General features: G+C 36.9%; 2 protein-coding genes and 1 pseudogene across 2 annotated transcripts; 1 reads left to right on the plus strand and 2 right to left on the minus strand.

Moving 5' to 3' along the window:
• The first annotated feature begins 559 nt into the window (after positions 1–559).
• LOC120168995 (peroxidase 64-like) lies at positions 560–2099 on the plus strand. Its single transcript, XM_039177234.1, has 4 exons — positions 560–806; positions 955–1143; positions 1241–1403; positions 1484–2099. Exons 1-4 carry the CDS (start codon positions 600–602, stop codon positions 1876–1878), a joined length of 954 nt encoding a protein of 317 aa, XP_039033165.1. The 5' UTR covers positions 560–599; the 3' UTR covers positions 1879–2099.
• A 9166-nt stretch (positions 2100–11265) lies between these two features.
• Positions 11266–12081, minus strand: LOC120168997 (annotated as a pseudogene).
• Positions 12082–12895: 814 nt separating this feature from the next.
• Positions 12896–13577, minus strand: LOC120169017. Its single transcript, XM_039177252.1, has 2 exons — positions 13549–13577; positions 12896–13254 (listed from the first exon to the last, which is right to left on the minus strand). The coding sequence occupies exons 1-2, from the start codon at positions 13575–13577 to the stop codon at positions 12909–12911; spliced, it is 375 nt and encodes a 124-aa protein (XP_039033183.1). The 3' UTR covers positions 12896–12908.
• Between the last annotated feature and the right edge of the window lie 1074 nt (positions 13578–14651).

The following is a 14651-nucleotide window of genomic DNA, read 5'->3' on the forward strand; positions in this document are numbered from 1 at the left end:
TGCTAGGCTGTTGACAATGACGCTTAAATAGTTTGTTGAAGCTGTAGACTCTTGAATCTTGACCGAGCTTGCGTTAAATCAAGGGATTGCATTATTTGGTTCAACCCCACCCTACCAAACTTTTCCTTTTCTTATGTCTCTGTAGGGTTACCAAGCTTGTTTTAAAGAAATGCTTTGCTCAAGTCTTAATCGATCATCTCTCGGCAAAGGAACTACCGGTGCTGGTAGCTCTTCTACCTCGAAATGACTTCGGTTATTATTGTAGATTTTACTGTCATCGATGCCTAACTTTTAGGGGGAATGAATGCTTAAATCATATGAATAATTATTACGTTACTGTGACTGTGGAGGTCAACATGCAAAGTTCGATTAAAAAAATTGAAGCTGATATGACTTGTCTTTAAGAGCATGCTTCTGTTCTACTCCACTAAACAAGGGTTCAAGATAACCAAATATGCTAACTACCATTATCAATAGTAACAAATCCAATTCAAAATCTCATGTGCCTTGCTATAAATAAAACATTTTCCCTGTTAAACTTTCAAAGCTAATCAGTTAATCTACAAACTAGGCTGTGGATTCTACGATTTGTTTAGACTATGGCAGCCGTATTTGCACTTGCTTTCGTTTTTCTTTTTATGTTCCCGATTTCTTCTTGTGTCAGAGCATTGAGCTCGAACTACTATGACCACACATGTCCTCAGCTGGAGTCTATTGTTGCAAGTTCAGTCGAGAAAGCGATGTCGAATGACAAAACGGTTCCGGCAGCGCTACTTCGAATGCACTTCCATGATTGCTTCATCAGAGTATGTACTTACACTAGTGCCAGTAGTTGTTATACAAGGCTGTCCATGTCTTGTCCTTGGTTCTCTTACAATATAACATGCACAAAGAACATTAGAATACGTAGTTTAGGTTCTGATATAAATTACCCTGATCTTTTGTTCTAATAAGGGCTGCGATGCTTCGGTGTTGCTGAACTCCAAAGGGAAAAACAAGGCAGAGAAAGATGGACCTCCTAACATCTCTTTGCACGCATTTTATGTCATTGACGAGGCAAAGAAGGCTTTGGAAGCTTCATGCCCTGGCGTCGTCTCTTGTGCCGATATCTTGGCCCTGGCTGCCAGGGATGCAGTTTTTCTGGTAAGTCGCATTAACAGTAGTAGTATTTGCCGGTTTCTAGATATTAATCCAATCGAATCGTTTTCTTCCCTCGCTCTATAACATCTTTTATATACAGACAGGTGGGCCGACATGGGATGTGCCTAAAGGAAGGAAGGATGGAAGAATTTCCTTGGCAACTGAGACTAGACAGTTACCAGCTCCCACATTCAATATATCCCAACTACAACAGAACTTTGGTCAGAGAGGTCTCTCCGATGAAGATCTAGTTGCTCTCTCCGGTATATATCTCTCTATCAACATCTTCCAACTTCCATGTCCTTTGAAGTTTCTATTTAATCATGTTTATATATGCATGTAGGTGGTCACACACTGGGGTTCTCCCATTGCTCTTCGTTCCAAAACAGAATCCACAATTTCAATGCCACCTTCGACGTCGACCCGACAATGAAACCATCGTTTGCGGCTAGGTTGAGGAGCGTGTGTCCGGCACACAACAAGGTAAAAAACGCAGGCTCACCACTGGATTCTACCAACTTGGTATTCGACAACGCATACTACAAGCTGCTGCTCCAGGGCAAGAGCATATTCTCTTCGGATCAAGCTTTACTCACCAACCCGAAAACGAAAGCATTGGTTTCGAAATTTGCAGGCTCCCAAAAGGCTTTTGAGAAGGCTTTTGTTGATTCCATGATCAAAATGAGTAGCCTGACCGGTGGGAAAGAGATCAGGCTAGACTGCAGGGTGGTGAGGTGATTTTGAAGCATGCAGAAAGTTTGGATTCATTTCCGTTTATCTTTTTAGAGAGATCAAAATGATCAAAAATAAAAAAAATAAAAATTGAAGCGAGTTTGCATGTATGATTTACCTGCCGTCGAAGTGGACGGATAGCAATTTGTATTTGTGTATCATGTGGTTTAATGATTAAAAAGAAAGCAGTGTTGTGTTTGGTTATTTGAATGAGGTGGGTATTAACATTTGGGGTAAATTACATGTTTATTACCTAAACTATTAGTTTCAGTTCATTTTAGTACCTAGATTTCAATTTCTCAAAACCATACTAAAGTTTAATTTTTGTTTTATTTTAGTACACTGTTGTAGGTTATGCAATAGATAAAGATAATTAGTTAGTATTTTAATATAATACTAACTCTTAGAAAGTTAGATAGATAATGATAACTATTAAGTAGTTTAGTTTAAATTAAATACTTGTTCTCACCTACTGTATATATTTATTAAACTTGTAACCTGTTTTTGATGAATATATGACAGTGAAGTTTTTCACTTTTCCGTACCTTTTTCATTTAATTTATTTTGTCACTTAATTCCTTTTACTTCACTTTACATTAGCCCTATTTTCAACATGGTATAAGTTAGGTGACCGATCCTTCACCTAAATCTAGCAGATTTTTTTACCCTAAATCTAGCCGTCGATTATGAATTCCGCCACTTCTTCATCGGAGGTCACTTCGGAATTCCTTGTTAATTCGCCCAATTCAAACCTTTCTGATGTTTCTTCAGCCTCTATCACCTGTCACCAATTGAATGGTGACAATTATATCGCTTGGTCCCAATTTATCTGCCTTTATATAACCGGTCGGCACAAACAACAATATCTTTTGGAGACCACACCAGTTCCCGCTGTGACGGATCCTGAATATTCAACCTGGCTAAGTGAGAATAGCTTGATTATGTCATGGCTCATCAATTCCATGATTCCTGCTATAGGGGAAAACTTTCTGCTGTATGAAACAGCGGCTGGAATTTGGAGTGCTGCAAAGACGATGTATTCGAATCTGGAAAATTCTACTACTTTATTTGGGATCGAGTGTCAACTTGCCAATCTCAAACAAGACAACATGACCGTGACTCAGTATTTTACTCTAATGTCGTGCCTATGAAACAACTTGATTTGTTCGAATCCCATGAATGGAGGTGTGTAGAAGATGCCGCTCTATTCAAGAAGATTATTGAACATCGCCGGATATTCTAGTTTTTATCCGGTTTGCATCGGGATCTTGATGAAGTCCGAGGACGAGTATTATGACTCAAACCTCTTCCTTCAATCCGGGAAATATTTTCTTTAGTATGACGCGAAGAAAGTCGACGTATTGTTATGCTTCCTGATTCGCAACCCGCTGAAGGGTTTGCATTGCTCACTCACTCTCAAGATACTACTCGGCCAAAGAAGGGGAGACCTTAATGTGACTACTGTAAGAAGGTTGGCCATCTGCAGGATTCCTGTTGGGAATTACATGGCAAGCCTACTGATGGGAAGTCTTCAAAACAGCATCAACAACGTGATACTCAAGGAAACTGTGTTGTGAATACTGATTTACAAGGAAGTTCGTTTACTAAAAAATAAATTCGAGTTGCAGATTTACAAGAGACGACAAAACCCAATTTCTAAATCAATCCCTAAACCTAATCCCGAGTCTCCCACACAGCATGGGCACTGTCATGAACCGAAACCAAACGAGAATCCTTTGGAGAATGAAGAAGGTAATCACAGTTCTTCCACTAAATTAAATGTTTTAATTGATGATAATGACTTGCCGATTGCTCAAAGGAAAACAGTAAGAAAATGCAGAAATTATCCAATCGAGAGATTTGTTGCATATGGAAAGCTAACGCCTTGTTTTAAGAACTTTACAGCAAGTGTAGATAGCATTATTGTTCTAGATACGGTGGAAGAAGCATTGAAAGATCCCAAGTGGAAAAAGGCAGTAGAAGATGAATTAAAAGCACTGGAAAACAACAATACTTGGATTATAGTTGATCTTCCGAAAGATAAAAAATCAGTCAACTACAACTGGGTATTCACGGTAAAATACAAAGCTGATGGTAGCACTGAAAGATATAAGGCGAGATTAGTGGCGAAAGGATTCATTCAATCTTTTGGAGTTGATTATCATGAAACGTTTGCTCTGGTAGAAAAAATAAATGTTGTGAGAGTGTTACTGTCATTAGCAATTAATGAGAATTGAGTGCTTCATCATTTAGACATCAAAAACGCATTTCTAAACTAAAACTTGGAGGAGGAAGTATATATGCGAATTCCACTGGGTGTGATGAGTAATACAGGAAAAGCATGTAGATTACTAAAGTCCTTGTATGGACTTAAGCAATCTCCAAGAGCCTGGTTTGACAGATTTACAAAGGTGATTATTCAGGATGGTTACAAGCAATGTCAGTCGAATCACACTTTATTTGTCAAAACAACTTCAAACAACAAAAATGCAATTTTGATTGTCTATGTGGATGATATCATTCTAACAAGTGATGATTGTATGGATATATAAAGATTGAAAAAGCTACTGGCGAAGGAGTTCAAAACCAAAGACTTGGGAACTTTACGGTATTTTTTATGCATGGAGGTTGCAATGTCAAAAGAAGGAATAGTGATCAATCAAAGGAAATATATCCTTGATCTACTATCAGAAACTGGAATGAATGGATGTAAGCCGGTAGAAACACCCATGGAAGAAAATCTTAAACTAAGGAGAGAAGAATTGGGAAGTCCTGTGAACAAAGAACAATATCAAAGGCTAGTAGGTAAACTAATTTATTTCTCACTTACTAGACCTGATATTGTGTTCCCTGTCAGTATAGTGAGTCAATATATGAATGATACAAGAGAAGAACATTTAGAGGTTGTGAATAGAATTCTAAGATACTTGAAAATGACACCAGGACATGGGTTAATTTTTAGAAAGAGTGATGATAGAACAATAAGATTTTTTTCAGATTCAAGCTGAGCAGGTGAATTAACGGATAGAAGATCTACAACTGGTTATTGTTTATTTGTTTGGGGAAATCTGGTTACTTGGAGAAGTAAAAAACAGGTGGTGGTGTCTCGAAGTAGTGTAGAAGTAGAATTTAGAGCAATGGCACTTGAAATTTGCGAAGGAATTTAGCTTCAAAGAATGTTAACTGAGTTGGGGTTATATGCCAACAAATTAATGGTTTGAACTTCAAAGTGACAATAAATATGCAATAAGTATTGCAAAGAATCCAGATCATCATGACCGAACGAAGCATGTAGAGATTGACAAACATTTTATCTCTAAAAAGGTGAATGGTGGAACGGTGAAACTCAATTATGTTTCAACGAAGAATCAGTTAGCATATATTCTCACCAAAGCACTTCCAAGAATTACCTCCCCAACTTGAGGTGGAGTGTAGGTTATGCGATAGATAAGGATAATTAGTTAGTATTTTAATATAACACTAACTCTTAGAAAGTTAAATAGATAAGGATAACTACTAAGTAGTTTAGTTTGAATTAAATACTCGTTCTTACCTACTGTATATATTTATTAAACTTGTATCCTGTTTTTGATGAATATACGACAGTGAAATTTTTCACTTTTCCTTACCTTTATCATTTAATTTATTTCGTCACTTAATTCCTTTTACTTCACTTTACATTAGCCTTATTTTCAACAACTACCTTTAAAAACTTTAGTTTTTGTTTTATTTTAGTATCACGTTCAAAATTTAACATTAAGTTTTGAAAAAATTAAAAGTTTAGGTACTAAAAGAGACCAAAATTGATAGTTTATGTACTAAATGCGTTAAGTTTTTAATGGCGTATACTAAAATGAAATGAAAACAAAACGTTAGAAATTTTTTTAAAAAAATTAAAAGTTTAGGTACTAAAACGGAGTAGCTAAATGCATAGTTTACCCAAACATTTAAAAGTACTTAATCAATTGATCCTCAAGCAGCAGACGCCATCCCTTTGATTATCTGTATCTTTCAAGAATCTGAATTTTGGTCTTAAATAGTAGAAACAAAAATGGGTGAAATTTTTAGTGGGTAGGGTTGGTTTGGTTTCCTTTTCATGTCCTTCGTTTTGCTTCAATGGTTTGGTTTGTTGTGCAAGATCGATTGCCCACGAAGGATCGGTTGTAGCGATGGGGTGTTGTGGTGAGTGTTGGATGTTATTTTTTTTTCTGAATAGTGTGTTTGATAGGGATTTTTTGCTTGTGAGTATGGTAGGAGGATTTTAGGGGGATTTTGAAGTTTTATGGTCTGAGCAGAGCTGTCTGAAGTTGGCGTTAGGGGTTCGTTTGGGCGTTGGCTAGGTGCAGAGGTAGAACTGCCTTTTTGATTCTTTTTAGGGTTGCGTGGAGTGTGTTTGTGTATCGTGTTTGGAGGGAGAGGTGCTTTAGAGCTTTTGGTGGCAGGACGAGGGGAAGTGAGATCTCGGTGGAGCATATTCGTGAGGATATTTTTTTACGACTTGCAGGGACTTGGGTGGTGGGGAGCATTAGTCCAAGGATCTTGTCACACCCCAATTTATGGGCTAAATTTTTAATAAATTTAAGTATAGAATTAAATTCGTAATAAGTGAAAATTTGAGGATCAAATTGTAAATTTTAAAAGTTGTGACACGATTTTGGAACTTGTGAGAAATTTAGGGGCTTGAACTCGAATTATTCCATTTTTAATGGATAGTGAAAAATTAAACCCCCAATACTCTTCTCCAGTTTGGATATTAAACCCAAAATTTGATTCCAAAAAAAACCCGTCCATCGCCTTCTCCGATTCGGTGTCACCCAACCACTGGTGGTGGTCACTGCCCCGACCAATCAAACCATCACCTCACCCCGACCAAAAACCCTCTTACCACTCACCGAGATCAGCCATCGTTCACCAAGAATTAATCATTGGAAGTTTTGTCGATTTTAAACCCTAGCCACCGCGAATTTCGTCGATTCTGACCGATAGGCTTGCCGATTCATCTCATGGCCCCCAACATCGTGTTCCCCAACCAATTCCGATCAAAACCCGAACGATGTTATCATTCACCGTTATTGTTTTCACCGACCGCCGGTGTGGGTAAGTGTTTCGGACCTTTTCTTTTAAGTTCGATAGATTTTTGGCTGATTGTTGATGTTATTGGATTGATTTTTTCAAGTACATGAACAGGGAGTAATCGATCGACCACCCCGACCTCCGTCGTCAACGCACGCGCCGTCACGCGCAGCCACCCGTATGTAGGGCCTTTTCTGGTCCAAGGAGTTTTCCAGAATCGGATCGACCCGACCCGACCCGTCCTGACTCGTCTGGTCCGGTCCAATCACCGAGTAAACTTGGTCTGAGTCAACCCGTTGACTTTGACCGAAAAGTTTAATTTTCTAAAAAGCCCTATTTTATGTTTTTAGATGTCTTGAGTTTGATTTTGAGGTCCGTTTTTCCAAATTCGTACTCGGTAAGCCGTTTTTCAGTGATTTACCTTCATATTCAACATGGTTTCTCATTTAAGTTCAGTTTCTGACATACATTCGTTTGCTATGTATCCGAGGAATTATTGGACGTTGAATTCAAGTTTGAAGGCGATCGAATGGATTTTAAATGGTCGATCGATATGACATAAAAATCGAGGTCATACATCATTATCTGTTTCATGCTTTATAGAACATATTGATATTGATTTCTGCATGGATGAGTATAATTGGTCACATGTATGTAGTGATCACTTTCTAAACTCGATCCAAATATGAAATAAAATAAAGTAAACTGAATAAGGCTCGGATTAAAAGCTTAGACACAAGAAGACTGATAATAGATAATTTCAAGTTCTGTGATTATCTGGAAAAAATAAATAACCTCATAATCTCTAAATTATATTTGATCTTGTTAAAAGCTTTAATACCAAAATCACCTGGTTAAAAAATTACGAAAATACCCTTATGAGGTAAAAATAACCAAAATATCCTTTAAGTGTAAAATGACTATATATTATGACCAAGTTGAACTAAGTGGAAGTATTGTATGTATTCGAATTGTGGAAACGGTTGAATTACTCTGGAAACTCTAAAGTGAATGGGATAAACTTGACTACTAAATGACCTAAGTACTCTCAATGACATAGAATTAAATGAATGAATTGGATAAGTCTGGAACCTTAATGAGCTTATATGTTATACATCCATAAGGGTTTTGAACCACGTAATAATCACGTCGACGTTTCAGAATACCAATGCAACACAGAAATGAAATAAATACCATTGGAATACATGTTTGTCTCCTTAAGAACCATTCAACGACGATCCTGATATTGATCAGTTCAACTAGTGGATTCAGTGTTAAGAATCAAATAATAGTGAAGTATCACGGTACAAATGATTGACAAGTATCATAGTATTGAGACTTGTAGCTTATATAGGACTTGAAATCCTGATAATTCAAAATTATTAAATCTTGAAATTTCAAATAACTCTGAACAGATATATATATCAAATTACCAGAAAAGATACATAGGCTTGGATTGAAAAGAAATTACCGAAATACCGTCGAGATGTGGAATGTTAAAGTAAATATGATATACAAATGACTAAAATACCTATAAAATCCCAAAAAAGGTAAAATACTTGGAGCTTCAAGGTAACTGTAGTAAATCTCAAGTACGGAAATGATCCAAATACCTTCATGACTAAGAAATAAGTGAACGTTATTGGATAAATTCTAGAAATACTGAAAAAAACCTAAGTATGGTGTTGCCCATAAAAGGTTGGGAAGTACGACTCAAGTACGTTGATCATCTTGGAGACTGTTGCAATTCATAAGTTGAACTAATACTATCGGAATAAGTAGAGTTCCTTAAGATCCATTCAACGATGATTCTAAAGATGATCAATGTGATAAGAGTTGTTTGCATTGAAAAGTGAATACCCTGGAAGTTTAACGATTTGACCAGTCGACAGGCATCAATGCTGGGAGTTGTCAGTTCGAGTTAACTCGATATCCTGACAAATTGACATGAATCTTAAATGTCATGAATCATCGTTACTCCCTTATTGGATTAAATTACTAATAACTCTTTAAGGATCAAATGTCTAAAATGCCTCTGATTTACCAAAATAATAAGAATACACATGTTATGTCTAAACCTTCAATAATTCTTATATAAAGATTCTGAATACCTTTTGATTGCATAGTACCTCTGAAAAATATTCGAATAGTTTATGATCTTAATAAATCACGTTTTGAATAACTGATGAATTTGTCAGCTATTAAACCCTATTATGAGAATCTAATTTCTGAATTTAAATTAGTTTACAGAAGTTCATAACTCCCTATCTAATAAATATCAATCACCTCCGAATAATATATGGAACCTCTAGTGTATTCTCTGATCACATAGATGTTTTCTCTGATTTTTGTTATGATCTATGCTCTGATTTCTGATATCTTTGGATTCTGACTAAGAAATGATCGTCCAGCTCAGTTGGTAGAGCACAAGGCTCTTAACCTTGGGGTCGTGGGATCGAGTCCTACGGAGGTCTCCCACGGAAGCTGCTCTCAACCTGGCGTTGGGGGTAGCCTACTATCTTATCTCCCCCTTACCCCATTATATATGGGAATAAGGGTCAGCTAATTTTTTGGATTCTGACTAAAAATGTTTTTAATTGGGGTACTCTGAGATATGGTATGAAGACTCTAGCAGGTTCAATCACTGTTGGTAATTCCTTTTATAGGTTTAACACCAACTGATAATTCCTTATGGACCTAAGGCAGCAATTGGGTAGGCTCTGCGGCCCCAAGAATCTTTCTTGGGTAGGCTCTCAGGCCCCAAGGTGCTCCATTAGGCTATATAGTTCTGGGGAGCTGCATATGGCATTCGATTGGAGGTATTACTATGGTTTTTGAAAAATATGTTTTAAACTGCTACTGTTTTAAAAATGATCTGTACATTTTCACTGGTTTTGTGGGAACACACTAGATACCTGATTCTGATCTCCTGAACCCAGTTATCTAAAACATTTCCTCTGAACCGATAACTCACTGTCTTTCACTATCTGTGATATCAGCGGGACCTCAGTTCAGCATAAAAGTTTGTAGATGTCTGAATCTTTAAGGAAACATATGTTTATTTGTTATCTGCATGTTCATCAGCATCAACTGGTAGTACTGTATTACTAACATTTCCAAAGCTCACTTGTTACTCACCTTTCCATGTTTAAAAGATTGGACCAGTGCAACTATTGACATCAATATGGGAGTTCCACCAGCGTTGCTTGCAGAGTATTGTGCATGTGATTAGGGGGCATGTAGGTTTTAGTTTGTTTTTATATCCGAGTCTGGAACCTGTTTATTTCTGAATATTGATAAATTTTACTTTTATATTTATAAATTATTTTATGATGTTTACATGTTTTAACAAAAAAAATATTTTTTCCGGAATTTTTACGGTGGGTCGCTCCGGTAACCTTAATGTGACATCTCAAATCGGATCGGATTACCCGCATCGGTATGTGGGTGTTACATATATGCTTGGAGTGGGGGCTAGGTTAGTGTTTGATGGGAGGGTAGGGTTTCACTAATACATGACTGCTTCCAACCGAATTTCAGCAACTCATAAATAATCTGAAAGCCCCAATTACGACAGAGAAAGGTACAGCAGCTACACCTTATGATTTCGGGGCAGGAGAAGTAAGCCGGACAGGGCCATTGGAACCAGGCCTAGTTTACGAGACTACTGCTGTTGACTACTTGAATTTCCTCTGCTACCACGGTTATAATATAACTACAATAAAAAATATCGCCAAAACTATTCCCGATGGCTTTACTTGCCCTGAGGAGTCGAGCATTGATCTTGTATCCAACATCAATTATCCATCAATAGCAATTTCCAATTTCAATGAAAATTTGGGCAGGAAAGTAAACAGAACTCTTACAAATGTTGTCGGCGATGGTAAATCAGTGTATACTGTAAGTATTGACGCACCTGCAGACCTGGATGCTCAAGTGATCCCAGACAAACTTCAATTCACTAAAAATGGAGACAAGTCATCTTACCAAGTGAGCATCTCAGCCACAAATCACTAAAGAAAGATGCATTTGGATCCATAACATGGTCGAATGGAAAATACAAAGTCAGAAGTCCATTTGCTGTAAGCAGTAAAAGCAATTGAGTAGGGGCTAATATCCTTAATAAGCACTAGAGCAATGTGTTCAAAATCTATAAAGAAAGACAGCAGGATCCCCACGTAGGCCATTCCACTATAATAAATATGACTTTAACTCTCATTTACCCTGGTTTTAGCAAAATCTTCTATGTTTACCCTACATGTTTCACATCAACGCATGCAAAATCGCACCAAAAAAAGACAATATTTAATTAAAAACAACATTTATTAACACATTAGAAACAGTTAAAATAGTAAATACAGACTGAGATACAACCCGGTGTTCTCAAACACATCCAAAAGTAAAATGGAAAATGAAAAAAAAAAAAAAACTACGTTCAGGTCAATTAAGATCCTTTACTCAAACGCCCATTGATTCTCGCGACGAACCTCTTCTTCCTCCGGAGTAAAATCATTCTTAATATTAAATGTCTTACGGACTTCCTCCGGCGTTTTCCCTTTATCATTCTTAATATTAAATGTCTTACGGATTTCCTCCGGCGTTTCCCCTTTATCATGTCCGCCACAGTTTGACAAGTCAGGTCCAACAAGCTCTTGGTGTTCAAATAATTAGCAGCCTCCAACAAAGAAAAGAGCTTTAAATATACAATAAATTAGACTCTAAATCCCAAAAGACAAGTGGTGGAAAGAGAGGGCTTTACCAGGATGAGATCAAATAGGGTGGTTTGATCAACCTTGACGAAATCAGCATCCCAGGCTTCAAGCTCACCTTCGTGGGAGGCTGAAGGATCCTCGGATTCAGATGCTTCGACATGTTTCTTGCAATACTCGATTACTTTAGAGAGGATCTTGCTGGTGACGTTGGGTAAAGGGATGACATTAGGGCATTATCAGCGCAATAGTCCTCAAGCATGTGCCTGATCATTTGTGATTCCAAAGCCACCGCCTCGTCCACCTAGAAGTTCTCGCTGTCTGAGCTCTTCAGTATGATTTTCCGACCCGTAGATGACATGACGACGGATCCAAATGGGAAATTCTCAGAATCCTAATCTACAGAGGAATTAGAAAAAGGGAGAAACTAGAGACTGGTCCGATACTATACAAAAATAGGCCTAACTATGTAAATACACCTATTTTATGGGGAAACTACATAAATGGTCACTTATGTCTGAATACATTTTTCTTTTAACAACTAACATTCCAAAACTAACGATTTAATCACTATATTATCGATTTATAAAAAATCGGTCAATCAACGTTAACCGTCGTTACTAATTTAAAATTATATTATTAAAATTAAAATTATATTCGCAATTTCCAAAAATTGAGATAATATATAATTTCTAATGTACTAATTTTGGATGTTACGAGAGTATCTTGACCTTCTCCGTGCATAATTAAATCTCAAACTCACTTTTTTTACACTGTATTGAGATACAAACTTCCAGAATTATTTGTTTTAAAAAATAAATTTAAAAAAATATTAAAAAAATAGATTTTTATGTGACCGATCACAAATAATATATTTAATATTAAAAAATATTAAATATATGAAAGAGCAGTTTTTCTTATGAGGATAAAACAAGATAAATTGAAAAACATACAGCGCTTTGATCACTTTTTCATCCGAGATTTGGTTCATTTGAAGAGATCATTGACTTAACCAAGACGCCGTAAGCCTTCTCCGTGGGATGATAACTGTCCCAAAAGATGTGCTCATCCACATCCGTACATATAAGTTTAAAAGGAGAAGAAGCTCTTTTAACTGTTTTGATATGGAGGATAAACATATAAGTTTTTATGAAGGTGTATACCTTATTTTCCAGAAAGAAAAAATCTTAACAATGCAACCGCAGTTCCTATAGTTTGTCATACACATATTAGCCTCCTCGTTTACGAAGGGCCTTACGGAATTCGCTGAGGGAGCCTAAACCGGACCTGAGAAGCAGGGGACCGAGCAGCCACCCCGTGCCAGCATATGCCACCCTTGCACATCTCCTGCACTTCAAAATCACGTTCACCGCCGGATATAGCTTTCTTGGCTTTACGACTGACGTCCCACGCCAGAGCCCCGACAATGATCAGACCCACCACCGTGCTCGACGCTATCAGCAGGAACCCACCACCGAAGCTCCTCCCGAACACTAAACTATACGCCTTTATCCCTGCTATCACCGCCACGTATATCATCATCAGATTCCCAATCACCGCATCACATATGGCCATATCCTCCACCCCCCACGATTCACAACTAAGGGAAGAGACGGCTAAGGTAATGAAGAGAACAAGAATCTAGTCGAAGAAGAATGGATCTTTCGAACGAGTTAAACGAGTTGTCCCGGGTCTTAAAATAAATAATTTTAAAATATTTATACTAGTAAACCCGGCGATTTTCCCCCCGATAAAGTAGTGCCACGTTTCTACTTTATGCTTTTTGATATAGTATATGTAATATGACTAAGCCGTCGGTGTTGGGAACAATTTGTTTCGTATTTGCGTTTCTGAATTTCTTTCTTTCTTTTTTGTAGTTTTCAAAGTGTGTTACATGCTCGTGAGGAAAGGGCAGTTGGCCATTTTTCAATACATCATGAGGAAAACGTAGTAGGCAAGTAGGCTCTGTTTTGAAAACCGGACCGGACAGGCCGGTTCAACCGGGAACCGTTGTCTAGTCCGATTTAATATAAATCGGTTGAACCGCTATTAGTGAACTGGCCAGAACTGCTGAACCGTTCGAACCGGACCGGCTGAAAACAGGAAAAAACCGGAAATTTTGTTTTTTTAAAAAAAAATTAAACCAAACGTCGTTTGTTAAACGAGCCAAGTCGAACTCGAGTATTGTTGAGCTCGACTCGAACTTGAAAACTTTAAAAGTAAGCTCAACTCCACTCAAACTCACAAGTTAAAAATTATCAAGTTCAACTCGAACTCGAAATATAATATTGAAACTTGAACTCAAAAAGGCTTGAACCAAAAAAAATTTTAAAAGCTCAATTGAAGCCTAAAATTCGAGTTTGATTGAAGTGAAAGAATAGTTCACTCAATGCTCACCAAAAGGCTCCATGATTTTGAATGCCAAATTACCTCTATTATTTATAGAAGTTAGTTGTGATGCTCTTCTATGTTTCTTAGCAATGTGAGATTTTTTGTTCTCATATTTTTACTCTTTAGATTTTTGGGATGCTCTTCTATGGTTCTTAGCCATGTGGGATTGATTTAAAAAAAAATTAAACCAAACAATATCATTTTGTTATGATTTTTTTAGCCCCAAATTTATTTTTTAATTATAGTTATATAATTATATTTATTATTTAATATGTTTTACCTTAAATATTATATTGTAGTTAATTTGAATCATTTTGTTTCACTTGATTTTATGGTTTTTAATTTATATATGTTATGACTTGCTTTAAATATGACTTGTGATATAAAAAATTATTTTTTATTAAATATTTTCAGTATTTTTTATTTAATTTTTTAAATAATTATGACGTCGTCCGGTTCTTTCGACCGGTTCGATCGGTTGAACCAGTAAACCGATAGTATGACCGGTTCGCTAACCGGTCCGGTTCTGAAAACCATGCAAATAGGTCATCCTCATGGAGGGCGTGATAGAGCCACGTTGTGTTGGTGTTGAAGTTTAAGTGCTCT

This window comes from Hibiscus syriacus, unplaced genomic scaffold, assembly GCF_006381635.1.
Source record: "Hibiscus syriacus cultivar Baekdansim isolate YM2019G1 unplaced genomic scaffold, ASM638163v2 tig00111743_pilon, whole genome shotgun sequence".
Taxonomy (NCBI): Eukaryota; Viridiplantae; Streptophyta; class Magnoliopsida; order Malvales; family Malvaceae; genus Hibiscus; species Hibiscus syriacus.